At 48.6% G+C, this 27,658-nt stretch overlaps 1 protein-coding gene across 1 annotated transcript in view; it reads left to right on the plus strand.

Moving 5' to 3' along the window:
* The window catches only part of smad6b (SMAD family member 6b), a 37,510-nt gene extending 11,483 nt beyond the window's left edge, over positions 1-26,027 (plus strand). Inside the window, exon 4 of the mRNA XM_088641080.1 lies at positions 25,101-26,027. Within this exon, the coding sequence (XP_088497206.1) occupies positions 25,101-25,642 (542 nt within the window). The 3' untranslated portion in view covers positions 25,643-26,027. The remainder of the gene's footprint in view (positions 1-25,100) is intronic.
* Positions 26,028-27,658: the final 1,631 nt, after the last annotated feature.

Genomic DNA, 27,658 nt, shown 5'->3' on the forward strand with positions numbered 1-27,658 from the left:
AGTGTAAAGTCCATGGAGGCTGTGTATCCCAACATGTGGATCGCTACTGCTTGGAAGCAAGGGCACTGCACACATGTTGACATGTGTGACACCAATTATCACGATTTCATCTCCACACACCGAAGCCCATTTATTTCCTTTAATAAGACGGGAGCAGATCGATGAGGTTGCAAAATGTCACGAGTCTTGCAGGTGGATAACGTAAGGTGGTGACTAAGCGTCTGAGGAAAACCCCTTCCGAAAGTCTTACAGAGTACCAGGGGACCACAGTGATATAAGGCACAGGGTTTCAGCATTGCCTTAGGAAGAAGGCAAACCCCAGAGAGCCCCCGATTTTCAGTTTGTTAAGACAAGTGGTTGCTGGCGAAGCTGTCCTAGTGCACTATCCTGGTCCTGGGCTGTTTCAGGCAGACCACGTTGCTCTCTGTTATGTTTGGATGAATGGACAAACATGGATTTAAGGCTGTTAAGACTCCAGGGAGGTCAAGGTCTGATGGTGAGCAGCCAGAGTCTACCAGAGAGAGGCAGTTTTAGAGAGAGCATCGCTGTTTTGGAAAATGGTGAAAGTCGGCTTCTGTTTTTTGGTAGTACGTAGGCAGACAGAAACTGTAAGTAAAAGTTACTGGAAGAAGATTCCGCCCTCCCTTTTGCTTTCAAGACCCAGAAAGAATCATCCCCCGAGCCGGAGAGCAGTGCTGTGGGAGAGGGCGCATGAACCACTCTAGCTAGACTGTGCTTCCGGGGAACGGAAACTGTCCAGTCTTAGTGAAGGTTAGAGTCTCTGCAGGTTTTCATTCCAACTCATCTCATACCGTGTGATACACCAGCTGGTTACTGTGTTAACTGGACTAAATGAACAGCTTCTCCCAGCTCTGCAGGTGTGTCTGCCTAAAAGATCACTTCAAAACCGAAAGTCACGCCAGGCCTCCAGGACCAGGATGTGACATTCCTGGTCTATTCCAGTGGTGTTCAGCCGTTTTTGTTTAACATGTTCTAGTGCTGTTTCCAATAAGTTCAGCAGAGAGAACATGCAGCCTCTTCTTAACTTCCTGTCCATTATTTCTGCCTTAAAAAAAGCTCTTACTAGCTGATCATTTGATGAACAGATGCAGGTGGGAGGGACACTTTCAGGTTTTCTCGTAATGAGCATTTTTTTTCCTTCTGCAGAGATCTAATTGGTTTCATTCCAGGCAGCACACCTGAAAGAAGGCAGTTCTAAAACAAGCAAATTGGTAGAGGTCAATGCCATCTGACCTTTTAAGAGCTGAAAGTAAATCGGCAAATGCGCCCTAAATAGAAAACTGAAATCAATAAACCAGAAGAGTGTTCCTCCAAACTCAGGGTTGGGAACTACTGGTCTGCATTTATTTCATTGCTTATTCATGATTTTCTAACAGTGTACAGGCTGTCCAGAGGTCCCTGCAGGGCCCCAGTCAGCCGCTGGTTCAGGAGTAGGGGTGATAATTCCTCATCAGCTGAGGTCCCACAGACTGTAAGTGTGCCACTTTCATGGCCATGAGTGAGACGTTGCCAAACAGGTCTTCTGCGAAGTGAATGGAGTACAGGCAGCTTGACTATCTCCCCCTGCATTCTGAGGTTAGAGGTGAGGTGGTCTAAGAACATAAGAGAGGTCACAGTTTAGAGGAAGGTGTTTGGCCAAAGCTCTGATCCAGCCACTTCCTGAAAGAAGCCATGGAATCAGCTTCAACAAAACGGTCGGGTAGTTTGTTCCATACTCCCGCCACCCTTTGCGTGCCTCTTCAGAAGTTCTCCTTGTAGTTTCCACTTGTCTCCTCTGGTTCGTGTTTCACTGTTCGTTCTGGAGAATTGTCCCTGCTTTGTCACTGCCTGGGAGGATTTTGAATTCTTGTATCAGGTCCCCTTGTAGTCCTCTCTGTTCAGGACTAAAAAAAATTCTGTTCCTTCAGCCTGCCAGTGTAGGACATTCCCTTCGGCCCTGGAATGTATCTAGTTGCCTTTCCCTGGACTGATTCCAGAGCAGCAATATTTCTATAGCATGGTGATAACGTGATCCTGCCCATTGGAAGCAGGCATGCAGTCAGAGGCTGTGCAGAGTAACTATCTGTTCTTGTGTCTTAACACTTGCTCCAGTTAAACCAGACCCTTGGAATTCCTGATCCTAATAACAGGGAGGATGGCTCATAGATACAGTTTGTAAAGAGTAAATGACCACTTATTGGATTAAGTACAGCAAAGGTCTTTTATAAATGTTTATGCTACCATTTAGAGCAAGTTAATAGGCTCATTAGTGAGTTAATAGGTTAATAGGTTCTTAAGAGTTGTAAGAGAAACCAAACTAAAGTGTGAGTGAATTAATAGATGTGATTCGTCATTTCCACCACGTTTTGCTACAGAGACAGTCAATATAGTCAAGTCGGAATAAAGATGAAGGGGGGGGGGAGCAATGCAGTTGGTTACCTGTGGCTCATTACTGTGAGTAACGCTGAGCTGGTTACTGTCCGCAGCTGGAAGGCACAGACCTGGATTCTCATGCAGCCACTTGGTTTGCTGGTGACCCGGATAATAAAATTCTCCTCGGTATCTCATTTACTGTAGATCAAACTCAAGTCCCAGAAAGACCTGGAGGTGGAATTCTTTCCCTCGGGCAGGTTAATCAGTTGAAAAGAGAGGATAAATTAAGAGGAATTGTCTGTGCTATCAGCCCCCTCCCTCCGCCCTCCTCCCTGGGACTGGTTAATCCTTTAAAAGCAGTGCTTTTTGAAAAACTGTTCAGGGTTAGGAGCAGGGTTCTGCTGCAGGTGGGGACCTCAAACTGCAGTGTTATCTTGAGGTACAACACACACAACTTTGTTGCTGAGAACTCCCAAATCTGGCCGGATTGGCGCAATACTTTTTTAACTCTTAAATGCATACATTTTGAGTATTTTAATAATATAGATTTAATTATTCAATTTCCTAAATTGACATTTTCCGTTTTAGTAGCCTGATGTGAGCTGTATATGAACTCTGTTCGAGTCATGCAACATAATGCAACATAAACAATAGGAAAGGCCTCCATAGTAAATGTTTTTAATGTATTCTCAAGAGTGTAGAATTGATGTCACAGGAAATCCTAAGATTCGACAATGTGTTAGTTAGATGTCGCTTTGTGAGAATATGGTATTCAGTTTTGGTTAGCGTGAGAAAAACAAGTTAATCTAGAGCAGGGGTTCATGACGGTACTGCAGGGGGTCCGTGAGATTGTGATGGAAACATCAGTCAAATTAAATAGTCCTTTTAATGAATAACAATGTAAGAATAAGAAAAACAACAGTAGTACTATTAAAATTTTACAAAATGTAACGAAGCATGTTAAGGGATTTTTGCTGTAGCATTTATCTACATTTATTGAAAAGTTTGATTTAGTTAAAATCTCAAGGGGGTGCTTGAGGCAAATAATTTAGGTTGAAGGGGTTCAGCTGAGAGAAAAGGTTGGGAACCCCTGCTCTAAAGAAAAGGAACACAACAAGACTGATCCCTGCTCTGAAGGGAATGCTGCTCGGCCTGAAACTGAATGATAGCCTGGAGCCTTAGAAAAGTCCCTCTAAAGCGAAACAGTCTTTTGAGACAGGTAAGGCTACAGCCCCCAAGAATAGATGCCGCTGGGAATTGATTCAGGTGTTTGAAACCCAGAAAGGCACTGGGCAATTCCGCCATTCAAAACCCAAAACGGGAGGCTCCTTTACCCCGAGGGTTGTGGGAGCCTGGAGCGAGCTTGCAAACCGACCTGGGGGGATCCTTTAAGAAAGGGCTCAGTGGTTTAGGGTGGCAAGTAGTGCAGCTTTGAAATGCGTTTTGTAATGTTGTCATGAAACATAAGTCCATTTCCAGAGAGCACCTAGAAACGCGCACACAGTGCATCTTCCTCCAGTGCTCATTTACGACCGGCCATTATACTTTAGACCGCTCCTCTCGGTTACCATTAATGTTGTGTGTAGGAGAGAAGCCCCTTGCATATGAATTAGTACTGACATGAATGTCTCCATACATAGTTCAATGGTTATTTCTGACAAGGGATTTTCCCCTCCAGCTCTGAAATGTGACGTTCTCTCTGTGTACCCCACACAGCTGAGGTCTGTCAGTCTTGCTCAGGGTGCACGGAGCACCCAAGTGCAACGGGAAGGCAGAATTCATACAGCCGGGCCGGGTTTTGTGTAGTGTGGTGGCAGGCCACCTTGGCATCCTGCTTGCTGCACCCTGTTTCCTCATGCACTTCCTGGCCCGGCAGGCAGTCTGACATTGTGTTGGCCCTCAGAAGTGAATCTCATTGCTCCCTGTACGGCCATTAAGAGCCGTGTGGACCCACTTGGTCTCCAGGCCGGGGAAGGCGCCAGGATGGGTTTAAGTGCCTTGGGGCAACCTTGTTGTGAAAGGCGCTATATAAAAATAAGCTGAGTTGACACGTGCCATTGATTTCTGCCGTCCTGCCCACAAGTCGCTTGTCACGCCCTGTACACCTAGAGGGCGCTCTACTTCTCTCCTGTTCCTAGTTCCCTGTGATTATTCATGTCTTTCTGGTGTGTCTTGTTGTGTAGCCTATTTACTTCCTGCTTCTGCTCTGCTCCTCGCTCAGCATTGAGGTTCGGATGTCCTGAAACCCGCCTAGCTAACTAGGCTAACCCCCGTCTCGCGAATGGCGAAGGTCGGTTGAAGTGGTCGTCTCTGTTTCCAGTGGAAAGCCAGATGGGGAAAAATCGGCAAAAGCAAGGTCTTGCATTGGCGAGCAGTGTTGCTAGCAATACGCTGACAGGCCTAAATCCTGAAGAATGCTGGCAGTGATTGAGAGCCAGGACTGATAATTGTCAATGGTACCTTCAGCATCCTTCATGGCCACCAGCATGCCTCTGCTTGGCACCGTCTCTAGGGGGGGTAGAATCAAATGCCAGCGCCCTTTCTGTGCTGGGCATTATGTACGTACAGTTCTCCATGTGACACAATGCCTACGTGTTTTATGCAGGCTAGTTCTGTTATAAGCATGCTACAGCTGGTCCTGACCAGTGTTAATGATCGCGCTGACGATGGCAGGAATGAATCTCGTTGCTTCCTGTAACTGTTCCTAGCAGCATTGAGGCTAGGAGTCTGGTGAGGCAGGTCTGTTGGGGCTGTTTGACTCGTTTTATTCAATTTAGGCATGTTGGGCCTGAGGTGAGTACGAGGAAAGGTTTATTTTTGTTTGTGGGGGTAACATGAACTCAGCACAGGCTTGCCCTTATGATGCTTTTTGCTAATCATCTCCCTCCCTGCTCTGTCTCTGTCCACTTCCACATGGCCTCCCCTCTCTTCCCTCTTCTCTCGCTCTCCTGTAGTTTACTTACAGGACGCCCCTGCCCCTCAGAACAGGGCGAGCGATATTAGTCCTCTCAGGCTGGCCTCAAGCCTGGAGGAGCCTGTCGCTGCATGGCTGTGCACAGCATTAAGAACATGTCACTTTGTGGTTTGCTCAGAAGGTCATTCCCATTCATGGGAAAGAGCTGGTGCCGCTCCGCCCTGCCGGAATTCCAGCCCCGGAGAGTCTGGGAGATAAGATCAGCCGTGGGGACAGACGGAGGGCAGTGAGCGAGACACTTGCCCTTTTGTGTGCCAGCTGTACAAAGACCACAGTTTCAGAAGCCCTGGTCTTCAACTTCTTATTTTTAAACATTAAATTCTCAACCGGAAAAAATCCTCCTTTCACGAAAGGCTTAATTAAGCGCCGTGATTTTAACCAAAAGAATTCCGAGTGAAGGGCATCTTTGCTGACAGTTTTTCTAGATCGCGTTACGTGCCTCGAGACTTTACCTCAAGATTTCTTAAAGTTTTCCAGGGCTCGTGTGAAAAGTTGTTCTTCCGAGATTTCGTGGAAATGGTCTGCTCAGCCTGACCACATATCTAAAAACATGAGGGAAAAAATACTCTTTCCAATTCACAAGGGGTGTAGAGGCAGATAAATCCTTTCTACTGGATTTTTTCTCCGAGACATTGAGGGAAGCAGTGTTGAAAGGGTGCTTCTCGGTGCCTGGCTGTCTTGGATCAAGGAAGGGGGCAGAGCGCTGTGTTCTACTGTTATGGCGTCTATTACAGCGTCTGACCCCCCCTCTTGTGCTCGATTCTCTGCTCTTTGGACCCCTTCTTAGAGAGCCAGTTTCAGAATCAGTTGATCAATCAATATTTATTTTTCACAGGGAAGGGTAAAGGTTTACTCCACGCTGAAAGTAAAAGAAACGAAACGCAACGTTTCGGCTGCGGAGCCTTCTTCAGTCTTCCGAAGAGGGCTCCACCGCCGAAACGTTTCTTTTCTTTTCCTTTCCGCGTGGAATGAACCTTTCTCTACCCGTTCCTTCGCAGCCTACGTATGCTGACGCAGCTCCCTACCCGAATGGATTTTTCCCCCTCCAAGCACTTGGACAGATAGCTGTGCATTCTGCCAGGGGAAGGATGAGTTTCTTTTTAACAAAAGAGAACGGAGCCGCCTTCCTCCACCTGGCCCATCTCCTCCCGCCAGGCTTGTGAACGGCTGTGCCCTGCAGGACTTCAGAACGTTTGACTACTGTGTCCTGAGACACTTGCCAGGAGAGATTTGTGGAGTAAAAGAAGCCGAGAAGAGAAGACGCGTGTCGCCCAGAGAGCTGGGGTCAGCGCCTGCCTACTGCAGGAGGGCTGGGAGGTCATTTTCGGCACTGTGTGCCAGGTGGCAGCGAGCAGTGTTATCAGTGTAACACGCAGGGAGAGGGAGAGGACTGTTGCCTGCAGGGTTTTCACAGGGAGCAACTCTGAGGTGGGGATTTGTCATCCTGCTCCTGTCCCATAGGCTGTGGCCTTGCCCTCTCAAAATGGCTTTTTTCTCTTCAGATGGATATGCTGAGGTACTGCTGGTACAGGTTGAGCATGCCCCAAATAAGCTGACATTTTCCCAAAACTAGATCGTTGCTCATGGTATAGATAAAAGCTTTCGGCACAAGCCTCTGCATCAGGCCATGCGGTTGCACCACGCCATACTGCCAGACACCATTGTTGTGGCTGCACCTCGGATTGCACTTGCATTTGTGTTGCTGTTTTACCAAGGGAGAACTGCTGGTTTCAGTGTTCAGAAAAACTTGTCTGTCTCCCCTTTGGGGTGTGTGGGGTGTGGCTTGGGGTTACAGGTGAACAGCTGTGGCAGTTTGGGAATTCTGGGACAGAACTGCAAAATGTTCTGGTGGAACATGCCTTATAGGCATGTGAATTCTGTCTATCTGTCAGCCATTCTCTGTCTTTCAAGTCAGATGAAAATCCTGCTTTTCTGTTTTTCCATCACAATACTCTCTCCATCTCCTTCACTCGGGGAAGCTTGTGGGACACAGAGGCCTTCTTTCCTCACATTATCACACAGCACATCCGAGAAAGAGCCCAGAGGTCTGGTTTCCATTTGCTGCCCGATAATAACCTGTATTTTTGCCTGGTATAAATCTAATTTGTACAGAAATGCATTCTTTCCATTTGGCTTGTAAACAAAGGAATCGGTAGTTGTACACTCTTAATCAACTTAATTGTCAACAGAAAACAAAAGTGCCAAAGTTCTTTCTCTGACTTTCCCTGTATTGTGGTGGGAGAGAGAAATTGAAAGAAACTGTGTGGTATCCGATTCCTTCAATAGACAGACTCTGTTTTTTCCGAGTCAAGTTAGATCTTAGCTGAAGCCTCAGCGTTTTTACACGCCGATCAGTGAGAGCGAAGAACTATGGGGACTCATCCCAGGCCTGCTGGGATGCCACGTTCCCGTTTCCAAGACGGAATTCCATCTGCCGTGCTCTTAAAACCCGTGGAGGGCGGAAGTCGGGGTTTTCTTCTCCTGCGTCCCCGTCGTGTGAAAGGAGGAGAGCTGGAAGGGAAAAAAAAAATCAGGGTTGCCAAATGGCGTGTAAGACTGCTGCTCCGACACGGACGGGCTCTGGAGAGAGAGAACACACTCCTGCGTGTGGTGACGCCATCGTGGTGCCAGGCCTCTTCGCCGTGGGTGCACCCCAGACACTGGCGCGGTGAGCTCCAGCAACAGGGATATTTTTAGGCTTGTCAAAGCGAAGTCAGACCCTCGTTTGTTCTTCACTCAGTGCCCTGTTTTAGTTCTGAACTACTGTGCACAGATCAGGACAGATCCTGCTCCTTGCTCTTCGAGTGGCTTGTGAGACTGCGTTGAGGGAAGGTGGGCAGGATTGACATCCAAGGCCTGGCTAGGCTCAAGCTCACCTTTAAAGGCGTTGGCTATCCTGCCTCCCACCAAAATGCAAATATCATTACTTAGGTCTCAGGTGCCTCATTTATTCTGATTTCGGGCTTTTGCCTGTATTCTGAATGGTGTGCACACGCAGCTCTGCCCACTTTCTCTCGGAATGTGTTTTGTGCAGCAGAGCAGTGCAAACAGCCATTTATTTATCGTATCGGGGTACTTTGTATATTGAAAGAGGACTGCCAATCGATTAGGTGCCACGATGTCGAGGCCCTCAAGTGAAGATTACATTTTAATAAATACGAAACCCTGCATTGCAGCGTACCCAAATGTGAAAACGGGGATATGAGTGTGCGGATATTTGCCTTCTTCAATTGCCGGGTAAATTGGTTTCTGTCGTTTCTCACTGTTCCGATTAATACAAGCAAATTGTTCCGGTCTTTCTGCAGTTTCTAAGCATTAATCATCTCGGCCAGAGTCATTCTAACCCCCTGCTGTCCTTCTGACACGATGGCAGAGCGCCTCTCGGAGATCACCAGGCTCCAGCCTGGATAGACCCCTCCTGTGTCCCAGTGTCTCAGTTCCAGGGGGCTGGCAGGCTGTCAGCTTCCACAGCCCAGCGCCGTCCAACCGCGTTCCCGTTGGGAGCTCGCCTCGTCAGGATACGGGATATGGAAATAATGTGACTCGAGTACTTCCACCCCACTGCTTCTCCACCTTAGAATAAGGTTGCGGATTGTTTATTTGAGGGGAAAGAGGCCTCAGCCAAACATCCTGTTTTAAACCTGCCTGGCTGCAGCTCTGAAGTTGCAGTAACTCTGAGGCTGTGAATGGCCCTTTGATGCTGGAGAGGGGGGGTGGGGGTTGTGGAATGTTGAAGAGAACGCCAGTGTTTCATTCCACAGCCTGCAATGGCCTGACCTGTTTTAAGTCTTATTGAGTAAAGTGTTTATTAATTATTATTTCTGTTCCAAACGACAAGTCATGCCCACGTTCCAGAGCCGCCCGATTTGAGAGCTTGAGGACAGCACTGGGCAATATAGAATTTCCAGGGCAGAAGACAAAGTTTTATTCATGCCGGGAATGTTTCAGTGGCCGACTAGCTCACGGACTGCAGCGCTTGACCGACTCGATGACGGACGATGTTGGTCGCAGACTGCAGCAGTCTGTTCTGGTACGGATTGTTTTGTCGTGTTCAGTAATGATGGCTCTTGTCGGAAGGTAACACATAACCTGCTCATTTAAGAAGAGCAGGTTATGTGTTACATTCATGAAATATGGCAGCCGGATTTTGCTGAGTTTCATCTGGATCTTTTTAGACACCAGGTCTGCCCAGTACTTATGTGTCCCACGCCTCCTGCAACCTCACACTTAACTTCAGTCCACAAATTGTGGATCTGTAGGAGCAGAGAGTTCAAACTTGACTCGTTTCCTACATTGCAAAAGCGTGTGTGGCTTAAAGAAAGCATGGTAGAGAAGAGCTTTGGGTTTCCCTGTCTAAATCCATGGGAGAAACACGCCGGACTTTTTTTCTTGGTGATTTGACTCCTCTGAAATCTGGCCACATACAACTTCTTGCATTAGGAATCTGTCTTTTTGCACACCCCAGCTTGCTCTCCCTGAGACACACAGACAACACGGGGAGAGAGAAGCCTGGGGTCAGAGCGGAGGGTCAGCCATTGTACAGCGCCCCTGGAGCAGTTGGGGTGAAGGGCCTTGCTCAGGAGCCGAACGGAGTAGGATCCCTCTGCTGGCAGCGGGATTTGAACTTTCCAGCCACAGGCGCTGATCCTGAGCCACAGAGCCAGATCAACCTCCGATATGTGAGGTTGCAATCTGGGGGCTCACTGCAGGTCATTTGAATATTCCAAGGATATCATGGTTGCAGGCTACTGGTTCCGCATTGAGTGGTGGTGCCACCTGGTGCCATCCTCTCTTGGGACTTGTGCACGGGAGGGGGGTATCCCGTTCAAAGGGATTCACACTGTTTTTTTCGGTAATGCATGCCCAGCACCTTTACAGCTTCTGATGATGGTGCACACTTGCAGCCCTCACTCTAAGAGTAATGTCTGCATATAAGGCAGACCTCTACTTCTCCGGTGAATGGTGATGCACATGCCATCCTCGGATATTTTTGAAACATTTTGGAATTTGCTGGCATAATCTCCAGAGGTGATGGCAAGACGTGCGTTCGCCTGATGTGTTACTGATGTATAGCAGCAGCTCCAGCCAGTTTCGCCTCGACGGAATGGGTCCCAGTGGAGTTTCTTGGAGGTGAAATTGCATTTCGAACGTGCTTGAGGCCCCGTTTTTGTTCTTTCCACCTGGCTGAGAAAATCCACTGGCTTTTCCCCCGAATGATGCCTGCCATGGGAATCTGAGAATCAGAAATAAATTGCTCAATCTGGGGTTTTGCCGCTACTTGAACTTGCCCTGAACAAAGGCTTCAGCTGCTAACGTCTTATCTTTTGGAAGAAGAAAAAAGAAACAAAACACAATTGAGCAAATAAAGTTGCTCCTTTTCACACTTTCATTCCTTTATTTGTTGCACCGTGGCAACCTTATCTCGTGCCCCCTGGTTGTTGACAGTAGCTCAGCTCACCAGCCACTTCCTAGCCCTATCTCAGCCCTGTCCAATGCCCCTGATGTTAGTTTTGCTCAAGTACAATCGCTAAGCACCCACGTGTGTTTTGCCCTGTTTATTCAATGCAGGTTGGGGGAGCCCCGTTTACGTTGGTTTAGGACGAAGTGATCCTCAGCGGTCAGCTCCCTCGTCACGCTGATATGCCAGCAGGGACGTGCGTGCACCACGGCACGCCACTCCTCCCCGGACGTGTGGGGCGTGCAGAGACAGAGCCTTCTGCCTGCTGTTCCTGATCCGACCTTTCTCCGTCCTCCGTATTAAGCAAAGACAAACCGGTATTGCCGGGACGGGTTCAATTCGGACACGTTGCTTGGCACGACAGCTGTTTTCAGTATTTGCATTTTCACAGACTGCCTTGAGCTCGTTTCGAAAGGCATTACAATTCGAAGGGGGGTCTTGTTTGCTCACTGCTCTGCCTGGCTGAGTGAAATGAGGCGCCGGGGGGGCCCTCTGCTGCAGTAAATCGTGGTGACAAACCTGACCACGTTGGCCAGGATCACTGACAGTGAAACATCACCTCTGGTGGTTGATCTTGTCCACTCAGTCTCTGGAGCCTGGAGCTGGGGAGAGGAGAATGGTGGAGTGTCTGTGGAATCCCCCACCACACATAGCATTTTGATCATTTCATCTGTGTGGAGCTGCAACGTGCTGTGCAAGCTGTACCAACGGAGCAGAAAAGCCAAAGATTTAGCGGCCTTTAAACTTCATTTAAGCGGCCAGTTTGCCAATACAGTAACTAGCTTAACAGTGTCCAGCACCTGGGGCTGGCTTGCATACGGGGGCTTGGTAAAACCTGGAGTGACTCGGACTGCTACGCAACAGGAGTCCTGGCAGGAGAGCTTTCAGCCAGTGAGCTGCTGTCTCCTCGCTCCTTCCAAACTTCACACCCTGTTACCTCAAATAGCACCATTCATGCTGCTGAGGGCAAGGGGTTACAGCAACAAATAAAGAGAGAGGAACGCCATTAAAAATGTATGGAATGCCCAACTGTTAGTTTAGTGTTTTAATGCGCTTCATCTAAAGGCAGACAGGAACAATACAGTGTTTCAGCTTCTAAGCGTAAATGCATTGCAAAAATGCACAACGCAAACTTGGTAATGCAATCTGGGTGCTGTGCTATTCCTGTATGTTTTTTTTGTTTTAAGGCTTTAATTTTTATGTACTTTTAACACATAGCAGAAATGTGTTGAGACGCTAATAAGTTTGCGTCTTGGTTTACCCTTTTCATTGTAATTATTGCTAATTATTGAGAAGGGGCTCGCGATTGCTTTCCGATATTCTGGAAACAATTGTAAAAGATTTAACTGCAAATCTAGGTGACACATAAATGTGGAAAAAGAGTCTTTTTTCCATCTGAAGACATAGGAGGACAAGATCTGGGGTAGGGAAGAAGTTAAGGAACTTATTCACTAGAGAAAGGAAACGTTGCTATTGTGCACGTATTTTGTTTTGCAGTGTCTCCGTAGCGAAGCAGTTCTGAACTGCGCTCAGGGTGCTGGGCAGGTGTGGCTCATACAGGCCTGTGGTCTCGGGTTCGGGGGTTTGCCCACTCCAGAGGAGACTTGCCCACTCATGAGGAGACTCCAGAGGCCACTGAGTGCAACAGACCCATCCTCCTGGGCCACCCACAGGGGTTTGCCCACTCTAAAGCTGAATTTCCCAGAGTCTGGACATGCACATCCTATCCCATGGTACACTGAGGCTGGTTACACTCTGTCATGGTGTCATGGGTTTCTGAGGCCCTGTGTCAGTGACGCTGAATGCTGCTGGCTTGCAGGCAGTTACTCTGGTACAACATTGGAGAGCAATGCAGGTAAACTCTGCTGTGACGCAGGGATGCACAGGAACTCACTCATACTCGGGTCAGAGGCCTAACGGCACTGGCATGCTGCGGGTAAGGGGCTTCTTCTTCTTCTTCTAGGAGAAAAGTTTCATGACAGGAACGAGCCTGGCAGAGCTGGTCGTTTTCCCCATGTACAAGGACAGCGCTTTTAGCGCAGAGGTCAAGCTAAATTTTGCCAGACTCCAGCATAATCACTCTCCACTGCCTGGCTTGGCAGTGTTTTCCCAGCACGCTCCTCTCTCACACTCGAGTCTCTTTGGATAAATACAGGTCCTTCTTGAGACTGGCGCAGGATACACTCGAAAGAAATTTCCATGCGTGTCTTCGCATCCTTGTCAAATGTCGACGTCTTTAAAAGCAAGCAGAACGGGGCCTGCGAGTTCCCCTTTCCAGCTGAGGATTGTTTTGCTGAGTAGTAATAACCCCCCATTGTTTTCCCCGAGTTGTCAATGGCTTTCCAGATGTTTAGAGGAAGAAGAGCTGATGAGAACAGCGCTCTGGGCTGTAGGCACTGGTACTCATGCCAGTCCGGTGTGGTCCAGGACACGATTTCTGTTCAGAGGAGTGACAATGATTAATCATCCCCAACGCTATGACCTGCTTTCTCGGATACCGGTCGGTATTCACAATGACGATCTTTGAGACCAGAGGCAGACAAATCTTCAGAATGATAGAATGTGGAATGTTCGGGGCTGCAGAAGAAAAAAAAAACTGGATACGAACGAATTCCAAATATCCACCACACTTTCCAGAACTTTGGCAGTTTCTGTAAATTTAATTACAGGCGACAATGGGGAGGTTGTGATGTAGCTCTGAGAGGCCTTTCCTTTTTATAATCTCTGTACAGTGATGGGAAGCCTCAGAGCTCAATTGTAATTACTAAAAACTTTGTGGTCTGCAGAAAGAAGGGACAGCTTGTAGATTTTATTTATTTGTGTTTTTTTTTTCTCCTGCGTTTTGCAATGCAGTCCATGTAGTCAGCCTGTCGCATTTAAAATAAGGTTCAAATTATAGGACTGGCTGTGGCTTTCTCTTTCCTTCAGAGTTTTTGCCAACTTGCAATTTGCCTAATGAAATCCTGCCATTTCGCTTAACTTAAAGATTCTTTGCAGATGTTGACAGGGGAGTGATTTTTTGAAAATTATTTAAATTGGAGGATCTTTCCGTTTTTATTGCTTTTGCATTTTTAATGAAGATGTTTGAGTGCCTACGTGACGTTTGAAAATAAGCAGTGTGCTTTTTCTTCGTAATGAGTTTACCTGCGTTTGTGAGAGAATTTCAATAACACGGACTTTCACTTTTTGGAAATTCTTAGTCAGTCATACAAGAGCTGGGGGCATGCGATAACATAACCTTCTTATTGCTTTGCAAGAATGGTGCTAATGTGTACTGAAAGTACAGGGAAAAACAACAGTATCAAAAAACCAAAATCCTGCTTTGTGTTGTAAACTTTAACAGTGAAACTCGGAGTGAGACTCTCAAACTGAAACAATCCACTTGAATTATAGGAACTCATTTAAACAGCCACAGTGGCCGTCAGACCCGAAGCCAGACTGTACCAGCTATTGTATTGCCAAGCAGATCCAGGTCATACTGTAACTCACTCTTCTGCATAGCGGCAGATCTGCACTCTGTATTAAACAGCATGCTCATTCTGCCCATGAGAAAGATGGCATAACCAGAGCAGAGCCGCCGGATTACCTGTAGATAAATACAGCGCGATTAATGGGCAAATGAAAGATCTAGCTTAACGGTGAACCTGGCTTGCCCAAAGACATGCCCCGTTGTCTGGTGTGGAGAACTCAGTCTAGGAACTGCTTCTGTCCTTGACTTGAAGGGCACCCCCCGACTGGTGTGATTGAAAGCACCTCGGCCTTTGTGCAAAGTTTTGCCGGTGGTTGTAGCTTCTTGGTAGTTGAGGCAAGGTGTGTCTGTGGACGACCGGCCCATCACCTTGAGGCTCACAGCATGGCAGAGAGCGTCTGGCTTAAGGCAAGTGAGGTGGGAAACAAGGTGGCGATGGAGGGAGGAATACTGCGCCACGGAGAATGGGGGAGAAAATGATTGAGAGTGAGGTTTGGCCACCACCCCTACCCTGGCCAAAGTAGGAAGTGGCTGGGAGAGCCAGGAATGCAGCATGCATCTCCCAGATTAATTAGCGGGCCGAGCTGGATCTACGCCACAGCAGAGTGGCTGTTCCAGAGCGGTAAGCGGGAAGAGGGGGAGTTGTGGAGCAGGGGTGAGAGGAGAGAGGAGTGGGGGAGCAGGGGGGAAGGGACTCAAGGGGGGGACCTGCTCAGGCCAACAGGGAAATGTACAACTGAGCGATGTAGGGGGTCTGTGCGCAGCGTGTGCCCCAGCAGTCACTGCTTCCTGCTCCTGTGCGCTTTCTCTGACTCGGACACTTCCCGCCACCTGGACTGGCGCTTCAGTCACAGCAAGCATTCCCTCCGTTTCTCTCGTCCACTCGTGAACTGACTCTCGCTGGACTGGCGCCTTGGGAGCAGCATGCCTGCTCATGGGGACGTCGCTGAAGCCCGGAGCAGTCAGGGCAGAGTACGCGTTGGGCTGGGCAAGGTGGGCCTGGTGGTCTCCTTTAGCCAGTAACCCTTCTTATGGTCTGAGTGTGTCTGCGTCCATATAGTCTTGAAAACTTGCAGTCCCTTACTTTAGTGCAGGATTGTGTTACCGCTGGTTTCAGTGGCTTGACCTTTGACCTCTTCCATGTGCATCAGTCCTGGAGTTTGCCCGCAGGAGTCTGGCTGGGTGATGCGATTGCATAGATAAGAAATTCACTTATTGATCGGGGGGGTGGGGGTGGGGGCTCTCTCTCCTGCAAGGATGGTTCCTTCTTCCTGAGGCAGCTGGTGTCTCAGCACCGAGGGGCAGACGATCTCGGGTTCGAAGAGATGCAAACTCTTGGAAGACACACACTTCACATTCTCTTCCTCCAGAATCACTTCTATAGGCTGGCGCTTGTGCCAGGCGGGTCTTAATTGGTAGTTTTGTTTTTCTTCTTTCAGTCCAGGCTGAACTTCCTGTTTTTTTTTCACCCTCATCAGTCCAGTTTTGTGATCTGTGTCTCTGTCTGCCTACTTGTATGTATTTCCTTCCTTTGGGTATAAACCTGAGGATGAGGGATGAAATATGACAGAGAAAGAGTTCCCTGTGTAACCATAGGAACACTAATGGTTCTCTTTAGCCCAAACCTAGTCCCCATGTCGTGTCCTGACAGGCTGAAAAGGCTGAATCTTTTTAGATTTGGAACTGAGAAGACTAAGAGGGCACCAGGCACACGTATACAAAATCCTCAAAGGCGCTGACAGAGCTCTCCCATTTGGATTTCTTCCGAATACATCCTGAAACACGCACCAGAGGGCACAAGTGGAAGCCATGTGGAAGTGCACTTAAAACCAAGACTGGGAAGCCCTTCTTTACGCAAAGACTGGTGGGAGTGTGAAACCCAGCCCAGCCGTGTCATTGAAGCCAGTACCCTGGCTTCTTTCAAGGAAGAGCTGAGCTCCTTGGCTCATTTTGATAGTAACTACTAAATGGGCCAAACAGCCTGTTCTTGTCTGTATCCTCTCTTCTGCCTTCTCCTTTAAACTCCTCCGACAGCCCTGTGTTGCGGCGGTTTACACTGGAGGAAGCTGCAACTCCCAGGGCGCGAGCTGTGTATAAACGGTCCGGAGCCCCAGTGTGTACGTCTGGCTGATAAAACGGTCTTTGATGAAAGAGATAGTCCAGACGCCAGCCTAACTGTGGCCGTTATAAAGTTGTAGCTGCCCCGTAATGATAGTTGTCTCGAACTGCAGCCTGTCCCACACCGAGACAGGAAAAGGGCTGGGCGCGAGGAGGGGTGGGGTGATTGGAGGGGGAGGTGTGTGTGTGTATGGGGGGGGGGGGGTTGTAAGTATGGCTTTTTTTTTGGGGTCGGCTACCTTTGCAAACCCTCGAAAAAATCCTCCGAGCTCAGAAAACAAAGCAGAAGGCAGTTTTTTTTTTCCTTCCACTTTTATATTTACTGCAAAAGTTTGCTGCAGCGAAGTCAGAATTGGCGATTCCCCCCCTCCTTGTCAGGTCAGTGGTAGAGTCTATTAGCTGGAGGGGAATCTAATCCTTGGCAGAAGATGAGAGACTATCTCCCCCCCCCTCCTCTCCCCTCCGCTCTCCCCTCTCCCCTCTCCCCTCTCCCCTGCCCTCCTTTCCTGTGCATGAGGGGCAGGCTACAGTCCTGGCTCCGCGCCAGGCTTTGCAGAATGAGTTCATCTTTTCAGCATTTGTTTGAATACAGGGGGAGATGAAGAAGCACTGAAAATGAATCCACCTTCAGCCCTTTCCAGACACTTTGTATTGCCCCAGGGGGACAGCGGAGCAGGGAGAGAGGGAGGGAGGCTGCGTGCGGGACAGCAGGCAGAAAGGAAACCCTTCTCCAAGGCTGCCTCCCTCCCTCCCTTCTCCAAGAGGCCACACTACTGTAATATGCCTCTGGGCCTCCTTCTTTCTTTTCGGTCCGCGCCGCTTTTAAAAGGCATTACCGGATAATAACGTGGGATTGCCATTGAAACTTTCAAGCCCCTTTTGTACGCTTAGGTCTAATTACCCCAGCTCCTCTTCTACAGAGAGGAACCTCTTCCTCCAGAGAGGTTCACTGTGCCACAGAGCTCTCGTCAAAATCAGGCTCTCTCCCCTGACAGACACCTCTCTGCCCCTCACTCCGAGTTTGGGGTTTTTTTTTGTGCTCACTTGGTGCTGGTGTTTTGTTCAATTTAATTTTTTGGTTTTCGGACCGATACGATGAGTGGCTTCGAAATTCCAGTTGTCCTCTTGGCTTCAGTTCCTGTTCAGAACAGAAACGAGGACTTCAGCGGCTCAAGTAATGCGTCATTCAACTCAAGCAAGGAAATCGTGGAACTGTCTTGCGTTTCCTCTGCTGTGCGAGGAGATGCAGTGCGAGATAGGGGTGGATTTGGACTGGAACCTGACGCACGTCAGTGGCGCCGTGCTCTGTTCTGCCCAGTACACCGTGACTGGTCCAGTATTTGTCCTGTCACTCTTGTCAGTGGAGTCATGGACTGAAGAGCAGATTCTTGTGGTGACTTGTGGTAGTATTCTGTACCAAATCGGGGGCCTTTGCTGGTCTGATCTGTGTTTTGTTTTTTTGGTGGTTGGTGTTTCCTGCCTCTGGCCTGGATCCAGTTCCTGGAAGAGGAGACTTTAAAAAAAAAAGAGAGAGATTAAAAACCTCTCAGTCCGTTAGAGGCTGGCAAAGGGGAGGTGGAACAGAGATGCAACAACTTGTTTTTTTCTGGTTGGCCAATTTTGCAGTTGGTGAATTTGCATTTTCTTCAAATGTGTTCAAAACATGCCTGCTGCGGCTAAATGTTTTAGAATACGGATGGAAATGGAAGGTTTGGTCCTTGTTATGGTGGCAAAAAGCCCCCTAAAAAAAAAGCCCCCTAAAAGGTCTGTTCTGAACTGGCTGTCCTGTGCATTTGTTTCGCTTTTCTCATTGAGGCGGAGGGGTTGGAGGGTGACGGGGGGCAAGTGCGTTGGGTTTTGAAAGCTGGTTTCTCTGTTTGAAATGGAATGGAAAGAAGAGAACTTGATAAGGTTTCGCCTGCAGTGGCGGGTGTGCGGTGCTGTTCTTCGTGCGGGCTTCTGTTTGACTCGCTAAGCCCCCTGCTCTCTGCTGGCTGATTGATTCTCCACCCACAGCTGTCTTGGGCTCAGTCGCGAGTGAAACTGGGACGGGTTTATGGACGCAGAGAGAGTGTGAAGGACTTCTCTCGCTGCACACAGCTTTCTCTAAGGAGGAGCACGGGCCCATTCATTGGCAGCCATCGCAAATACCGCTGTTTTCATCATTCCAAAAGCCGAGGCTACAGTTCACTTGCTCCTGTTGGCCCTGAAATACAGCCTCCGGGTCCTGAGGCACAAGGCGGTGACAAAGTTCAGAGCCTCAGACGGAAAGAAACGCCAGGAACACATGGTTGTGGTGTCAGGTTGAATGCGCTCGTGTTGCGTGGTCATGAAACCCTGGACTGCTTAGCTTCTGTTTTTGTTTTTGAGTCAGTGCGAGTGGAGGCCGAGTTAAACCAACACAGAAGTCAAACGGCGTCGTTATTTGATATTTTGACACGTAAACACGCTGGTCAGCTCGTTCCTCTACTTCTCACTGTACAGTGGGGCTGAGTGCATCGCAAGGGTGGGGCTGCTACTTCATTCGGGGATGAAGCAGGCCCCCTCCCGTTTGTAAAGCTCTTTGGGATGAAAGGCGCTATATAAATTCAAGGGATTATTAAAAGTGTGTTCATGAAGTGGGGCAGCATGGTGTTGCAGCGTTTAGGATTGCTGTCTTGCAACAAAAGGGCCCTGGTGTTCAATCCTTGGGGTGCTGTCTGTGTGGAGTTTGTATGTTCTCCCAATGTTCGTGTGGGTGTCCTCTGGGTGCTCCTGCCTTGCACCCGTTGCAGGGATAGGTTCTGGCTCCCCCGTGACCCTGTATTGGATAAAACAGAAGATGAATGGACGTTCCTAAAGAGCTTTAATCAGGTGTTCTTGGAGTATGATTTTAGCAGATGAGTATAGAGAGTGAAGTGGGTGATCGTGCAGCAGAAGGCTGGTACTATTTGCCAGCAGCACAGAAGTGTTGTGGAATAACTGGCAAATGTCACTGTTAAGGAGGCTCTTTCCCGACAAGGCAGGCCTCTATGTGTGCGCGTGCCTAGAAGCTGTTGCACAGGGTGAGATGATGGGGCGGTTTTGACTCGGGAGACTGACGCTAAGTGGAGATGATTTTGAAAATATAATAACAATAGCTACTTATCTAATGGGTAAACTGGCCTGTTAAAAGGTGGCTGGGTTAAACGGATACAGAGCTGGGTAATTGCTACCAGCTCCTCCGCCCTGTGAGAGAGCTTGAGGAGCTCAGCCTGCAGCCCATCTTGCACGCAGACTCAAGACCCCCACCTCTCCCCCCTCCCAGCCTCGTCAGAACAGCGTTTCTCTGGCCGGGACCTGGGAGGGTCCTTCAGGAAAAGATATATTTCACCCCTGGCTGCCATCAAAAAATCGTAATCTTATGTGTAGGATTATGTGGAGTGTCTTTCCCCCCCTGGGACAATTCCCTTTCGAAAGCTCTGCACAATTCCCCTCCAGAACACTGTGGTGTGCACATTTTCCTTTCCCGAAGAAAAGACAAACTCCTAATGAGCAAGAAACCCTTAACCTTAAACTCCCCCACAGGGATGCTGGAGAATTACCCACCTGACAGATTTATGTGACACTATTCCATCTTCACAGTGTGACTTTTCTCATTAGGAATAAAACCGCTGCAGCGGTAAGTCAGGAATATGGCCCATAGGGTACAAAATCAACACTCTTGCTCGGTCATCTCTCGTCAGAGGAAAAGCCAGGGCTAATTTACAGTGAAGCTCCTGCCTGCCAGTTTAGGGTTTTAGCTCATGTGAGGACAGAGGGAAGGCTGAAAACAAGGGGTCCATCTAGCTTGTTTAGTTTGCAGTTGTGATTTGTTCCCAGATGAACCCCTCCAATGGCTTTCGTTGTCCATGTAAACATTCGAGTTAATATAGCGTGTGGTACATTTTGCGATCAGTTGAAACAGAAGCCTGCACCCGTGTGGGGTGTTGAGAAAGGGGCTCCCTGTGCCTCCAGGATGGTCTCCCACTGGGACGGAACCTTCTGATCTATCTATCTAGCGATCACTTGATTGATGGGCTGGCTGATTAACCCTTTCAGTGCAACGCCACTGGGTGTCTAAGAGTATCTGTGCTGCGGTGTGCAGGAGTGACTGACATGACACACTCCGAGGTGTAGTGTTCAGGGAGTTGAGAGTAGTGATGTTTAAACTGATCTGCAGTAGCACCTGGATTTAACGTGAGGGTTATGCGACATGGTGGTGCAATACATGCAGACATAACTGCCTTAAACCAGTAGTGTCGTGCTGTTATTTCCATTTTATTTTGGGCTTCTGTGGTCCAAATGAAAAGAATTTTGCTTCGCCCCAGAGCTCTGGAACTCTTTCCCTACGGATATCAGAGAGTCACCTTCCCTGAGCTCTTTCACATCTATACCGAAAACCCGGTTCTTCAGAAGTGCTTTTATTTAACTGGTTCTCGGTGTCCCTTAGTTTTCCATATCCCATTTTCTGTCTCCTCTCAATGTGTATTTTCTGTTGCTCTATTAAGCGCTTTGGGAAGCCACTTTTAAAGGAGCTACATAAAAATAAAGCTTATTAGTAGTAGTAGCTGTAGTAGTTGTAGTAGTATAGTAGTAACTGTAGTAGTAAATTACGGATCCTCGCAAGTACAGAATAAAAAACCCAGGTCCCTTGAGGACGTTTAAGGAAAGCAGAATCTGAAAAAAGTTTTTCTGGTGACGTGTCTTTTCAAGACCAGTTTCACAGTCACTGTACCTGAGGCTCTGGCCAAAAAAATAGTTTTTTTTTCAAAGAATTCGTTTAAAATTGTGCGTGGATTTTTGTCATACCCACCCAATGTAGTCCGTACCTCGCAGCTAGGAACTCTGCAGCCACACGTGGGGGTATTTACACTGCCACCGTCTGGGGTGTGCGGTAGAGTTTTGGTTGGGCTTCTTTTAGGGTACATTAAAAGTTGAAGTGGTTGACTCCAGTGCTGCCGTACAGTTTTACTAGGGAACTCTCCGGCCTGTGGTAGGCAGTGCTACGGGAGGAGCTGCAGTGCCATTGGGGTAGCAGTGGAGGGTGTGGAGCAGGGAGAGGGCAGGACAGGAGGACCTGTGTAGAGGCCTGAGTCTCCCTGGAAATTATATAAACAAATGAAGGTCTTGGGGGGGGAGGAGGGGTGAAGCCGTCACTGTGCTCTGTTAAGGTGTTCCCAGTGCGTTCTCCTGCCCCAGTGAATTCTGCCCTTCACTCACACTCGGCACTGCTGGCTTGCCTGATGACGCTAGCAGAAACACACAGCAGCCCGGCCGCCTGCGTTTTAACTGCTTTGTCTTCTTTCAAGCCAAACATTAAACATATTATTAACCTTTGCTCCTCACACTGCTCTTGAAACCCCATTGAAAAGAATAGAAATTCCTGACTTGTTCCACCACCAGCCCTGCCGAGGGCTTGTTTGTCTCCAAGAGGAGGAGGAGGTCTGTGCAGTGAACGCAGGCAAGGACAGACGCCTTGGTTTAAATGAACAATCGACTCGCATTCCTGCAGGACATTTATAGTTAGGGCATGAAACTGTGAAATGACTGAAACCAAAGGATTTTATAGATTTATCCTTTGTTATTTATGTGGACTTGCTGCAGTAGTGACTGGTATGCAGCACAGCAACAAGCACAGACACAGGTGGAATACACTATAGGCTGTACTTTTGCTGTGGGTTGATTGTGCTCATTTTAATATGACGGGGCCTCCTTGCGAATGAAGCAGAAAAGAAAAATGCAGAGCAAACAAAAACGCAGACCACTCTTTTGTCTTTGTAGGCAACAGTGAGCTCTAAATGCATCCAAGTCAAACTTTTCAGCTCTCGCAAGAGAAAAAGGCTTTCTGGCTTTGGACCGGGTTACAATTTTTTGGTTAAGTCTGAAAGGAGTCGTCGAGTTGGAATTTGCTAATGCCCCACATGGGCCTCAAATGATGGGGGAGCTTTTTTTCCAATTTCTGTTCTTTTTTTTCTGCAGTTCTCTGAAGAGCTTAATGGGTGTTGTAATAAAACTGACTGTGAGGCTCTGTCATGACGGACCAGAGCCTTTCCAAACCCTTAGCTAATAAGAGCCTTTCTTTCCATCGCAGAAGGACAGAACACTGACAGAACGACCTCTCGAGGCTTTTTGTCTCGGTGCAAGAACGGCTCTGCTCTCCAAGTTCAGCCCCAGCTAATCTTCTCGCACTGCGCTCAAGTGGAGAAAAAACACATCTTTCCATTTCGCCTGTTCTGGCCCGCGCTGCCTCGTGCTCGATGTGCAGCTCGTTAAACTTTTTGGAGAAAACGGGCAGCAAACATGTTGCGCTGGAGCACAAAGCCGCGAAGGCTGCCCTGCGTGTTTTGCACATGGCTTTTGGCCAGTTTCTCGAAGCAAGGGAAAAGAAGGAGGTGGAGGAAGTGCAAATGGAGATATCTGAAAAGGGGCATCTGTAGCGCTCCACCTTAAAGGAGCGTAGTTAATGGAGAGGGAGGTCATTACAGCCCATGGAGGCAGGAAAATGAAAGGAATGGGGCCACAGGCTCTGGGTTTTAAATCCTCTGTGTCAATAGACTCTCTGAAGCAAAATAATGGCATCACTCTGTGTGCGAGTTAATCAGAGCTGATAGCATGAAGGCTGGGGGTCAGGGGGTTGCGGGCCTGTGCAGAGTTGTCAGGGAGCTGAATGCCGTCCCCCGAGCCGGTGCTGACCGATGGGGCACCCCCCGCCTGGGCCACGGAACCCCCAGACCCAGGGCCCGGACCGTCTGGAATGTGGGCAGGGGGGCTGGGGGGTGGAGGTGTCATTGGTGGAGGTTGATGGTTGGGGGGGGATGAGAATTTGACAGGACTGTCTTTAATGATAGTCTTCCTCTCGGTTTCTCTCGAGGCTCTTCGGATTATTTTTTTTTGAGAAGGATGTCGTTTCTCTCCCAGGTTAAATGTGAGACTCGCTTTTTTTTTTATTTTAAATTTCATCTGAAGGTTCCCAGGGCACGAGTGTTGCATATACCTGTGACCTAGACAGAGGAGGTTAATGTGACCCATAAAGCCATAAAGATTCAATTTTAACTTCACAGACACTCGAGATTTGTTTTTAGATCTGTTTGGAGATACGACAAAGTCCATTTCAGCAGAGGCTCTCGGGTTTTGGAAGGAATGTGGACATGAGAGGGTGTCCACAGTGCACGGAGTCACTAATGAAGCCCAGGTGCTGGTCTTGTCCCTGCTGGTTCACTCTGAGCTCAGGTCTTAGTGCTTCCCTGGTCTGACGTTAAAACAGTGACTCCAGCCTCTGGGCGACCAGCTCTGGGGGAGCTGGGGGGCAGGTGGGAGCGGAGCCCAGTCCACATGGAGTTTTCCACACAGTGCAGGGCTTCCTGTTGACGTTTGTCACAACCTGGCCCTTTTCTGCCCCAGATCAGATGAACCCAAGCTGGGACTGACCCTCCTGTTTTCCATGTCATTGCTTTGCACTTCCTAGTTCGTTGATGCTGGTACTACAGACCCCCTGTCCTTTTTGTGTTTGAAGTCATTTATTGGCGTCTATTCATGAGATCAGACTCTCGGTAGCGTGAAAGCTACACTGTGAGGCTCCCCCTACCCCGTAGTGCTCATTCTCCTTCTCCCTTTCCCTCTCACCCTCTCCTGTGTAATGGGCCCTGAGACCGGCAGGCAGTAGTGTGTGTGTCCAGGGAAGACAGAGGTGTGTCTGAGGAAGCATGATTTATCTCAGCCTGCAAGGCAGCAGGGCTGAGTGAATACTAATCCATCGAAACGTTCCTTTTATGCGTGAAACCTGCATTACCATGCCGATTTCGTGGTGGCTAGGTTGTGTTGCTGTTCCTCGCTCAGTCTGGAGCAGCACGCTGCACCTCTGGCGAACTGGCAGGAGGGATCTCAAGTTCTCCTGACCGACGTGGAGTTCTGGATTTCACTAATCGCGCTAACGTCTTCATTTTTTCCAAGTCAGTGTCGGTGTTCACAGCAGGTGTGCGTGCTAACAGTTAATGGATTGCAGACCTACTGTATTCCGACTGTAAATTAGCTTATTCAGTTGTGTATTGCGATATATTTTTGAGTCTGACTTTAGGTGTCACCAAGTGATTATGTTGTGTTCTTTTCATGCTCTGTGCCTGGGCTTCAGGTATCCAGAATTCCTTAGGGATTCCTGGCCAGTGAAGAAGAGCTTGCTGTAGTTCACCAGCCATTCTGCAACTGAATGTTTTTACACGCTCCTGCTACACTGGCCGGCTACACTATATTACCATAGGCTCCCTCCCCAGTGTTATCTGGACCACTCAGTTTCTGCGTGGCGTGGCTCTGCACATATTTCAGATTTGCTAAAAACAGCTCCCAAGCCAAGAGCTTGTTCCGCACATGTCCGTGTGCAGCAGGCTGGACCCACTGCTTTCGTGACCATGCCCCTCCCCGCCCCCATCACACCAGCCCTGATATTTATACCCGGCAGAATGGATCTGTGTGCGCGCACGCTGCCTAACCGTGTATTTATACATTGCTTTAATTTCAGTACGGTTCTGTATTTATAGGAGAGACATCTGTTGCAAACAATAAACTTGACGCTAATCCCCTTAAACTTAATCCTTCCTTTTAGCTCGGCTGTTTACACGCGGCGCGGCGTAACCCGAGCCTCGCCTTTTTGTTTCTGTTTCAGGTTCTCGTTAATAAGCATCCTGTCTGTCTGTCTCCTCTCCCCCCGCCTTTAGATGCCAGCCTGTCTCCCGACGCTCCGAAGCAGAGCCACTGGTGTAACGTGGCGTACTGGGAGCATCGCACGCGCGTGGGCCGCCTCTACACAGTGTACGAGCACTCCGTCAGCATCTTCTACGACCTACCTCAAGGCAACGGCTTCTGCCTGGGCCAGCTCAGCCTGGAGCACCGCAGCCACACCGTCCAAAGGACTCGTGGGAAAATCGGCTACGGGATCCTGCTCAGCAAGGAGCCCGACGGCGTCTGGGCCTACAACCGCAGCGAGCACCCCATCTTCGTCAACTCGCCCACGCTGGACATTCCCAACTGCCGGACGCTGATCGTGCGCAAGGTGATGCCGGGGTACTCCATCAAAGTCTTCGACTACGAGAGGTCTTGCCTGCTGCAGCACGGCGCCGACCCGGATTACGCGGACGGGCCCTACGACCCCAACAGCGTCCGGATCAGCTTCGCCAAGGGCTGGGGGCCCTGCTACTCGAGACAGTTCATCACATCCTGCCCCTGCTGGCTGGAGATCCTCCTGAACAATCACAGATAACACTCCCGCCCCCGCCCAGCAGGGGGCACACCAACACCCAGACAGAACACTTCCCACAAAAGAAAACTATCCCAAATATCATCTACCTAGATTTAATATAAAGTTTTATATATTATATGAAATATATATTATACTTGTAAATACGGAGTCATTTTTACAACGTAATTATTTATGTATGGTGCAATGTGTATATGGACAAGTTAAGAAAATGAAAAATGCACTTTGGCTTATATATATATAAAATCTTTCAGTACCATATTGAAAAATTATACAGCAAAAAATAGGGTGAGCCTGGTTTTGTTGTATAGTTTTCGTATACTATTAATACCCAGACAAAAAAGCTAACACCCATTCACACATTCATAATAAAGTATTTGCATAATAACTGTTTTCTGGGGTTGTGTCAGTTCTTCATTAACTGAGTCCCAGTCCTTTCATTTAGTAAAGGGCTTTTCAGTTAAATAAGGTGTTTCTCTTTTTGCCCAATACAGCTGTCTCCTAAATATCCATGTCTTTAAAAACAATTTAAATTATTCATTAGCCTGTTAAAGGATCAGCGTGGCAGTGACATCTCAAGTATTCTGTTACCGTTTCAGTCCTGTGAGGATCTTTCTGCAGGGCTACTTTGAAAAACTAATTTATCAGATATGGCAATCGGCAAGTGTATCAAAGAGACTGCACACTTCACGAGACCCGTGCGTTTGAAATTTCCACTGATTAATCTAGGTCATGTTTGTTTGCTTTAAAGATTGGCCATGTGTTTGAAATGCTTGCATGTTAATAATTTAGAGTGGTGGTTGCGTTTTTTTCCATGTATGGAGAAACGGTGGAGTTTCTTTTCAACCTCAGTGTGGGAAACGAGTGCAGGTTTTTATCTTCTTGTCCGATCTAGTTTCTCCCGGCCTTGCTGCAGCCACGGACTGGGAATGCCTGTGTTTGTTTCGTGTTGGAGTGTTTGTCACCATGCCGTGTTGAGAATGGTGTCGGACCTGGGTGTGAGACTGAAAGACTCAGCCACTGTAGTCTGAGGAGTCTGGGAGGGCGCGGGGAAAGATCATGTTTTCCACTGTGCTGCACAGGGGCTGAGGCTGTGTATTGGGAAGGCCGGTAGGAGCTGGTTGCAAGGAATAGGTGGTGGGAAAAGTTGAGGGGGGGGGGTCTGTCTTTGAGGAAGACATTCAAAAGCTGCCCTGGCCAAAGCACAAAATTTACTCCTCAAAAGGTTTAAGGATCTCAATCTAGCAAAATTACTTTTTTAACCAAAACATGGCTTGGGTAGTATCCAGGATCAGTTTTTTTTCAGTTGAAACAGTTTAATATTTCACACCAGAGCGAGAAAAAACATTTTGTTTGCAAAAAAAACCTTTCCTCCTCTACACGTCTACAAGGACGATGACGTGTTTCGGTCACATTGTTGAAGCTGACTCTACAGGATCCTTTAAGAAATGACATCAAGCTCCTCACAACCAAAGGAACTAAGTGAGTCACCTGGGCTCATCTAGTCTGGAACCTTTTTTCTGTTTGTATAAGCTCTCCCCCAGCCCTGCTGGGCATGTGGTTGCAGCGCAGTAGCCGGTCGGTCACAGGGTGAAGATCACGCAGCTGCTACAGGAGGGCAGCGCACTCTGTTCAGGTGACACCTGCTTCTGCCTGGTGCCTGAACTCCCTCGCGCACACCTCTCTCCCCTTCGCCCCCCTGCGCCCCTCTGCAGTTCGGAGTGAATGGGGGTGCAGGCGAGAGGTCGGAGAATCTAACAGAACCGCATGGCTTCGCCGGAGTTATCTGCTGTGTGTCACGCATGAGCTCCACTTTGCTACCAGATCTCAGACAAAAGCTCTTCAGCGAGCTGGCCGGACGTTAATGTATGGTTTGTGGTTTCCTGGCAGCGCCGGCCACTCGGCCTGCAGCACAATGGGCCTAATGTTGTAGTCGTCCAAGGGTGGCCAAAACTGCTGGCGCCCCTGTCAAGTTTCAATGCACTTACTTGATCGTCCGTACAGACACCCAGAGCACGA

Source organism: Lepisosteus platostomus, chromosome 7 (assembly GCF_059453375.1).
Source record: "Lepisosteus platostomus isolate fLepPlt1 chromosome 7, fLepPlt1.hap1, whole genome shotgun sequence".
Lineage (NCBI taxonomy): Eukaryota > Metazoa > Chordata > Actinopteri > Semionotiformes > Lepisosteidae > Lepisosteus > Lepisosteus platostomus.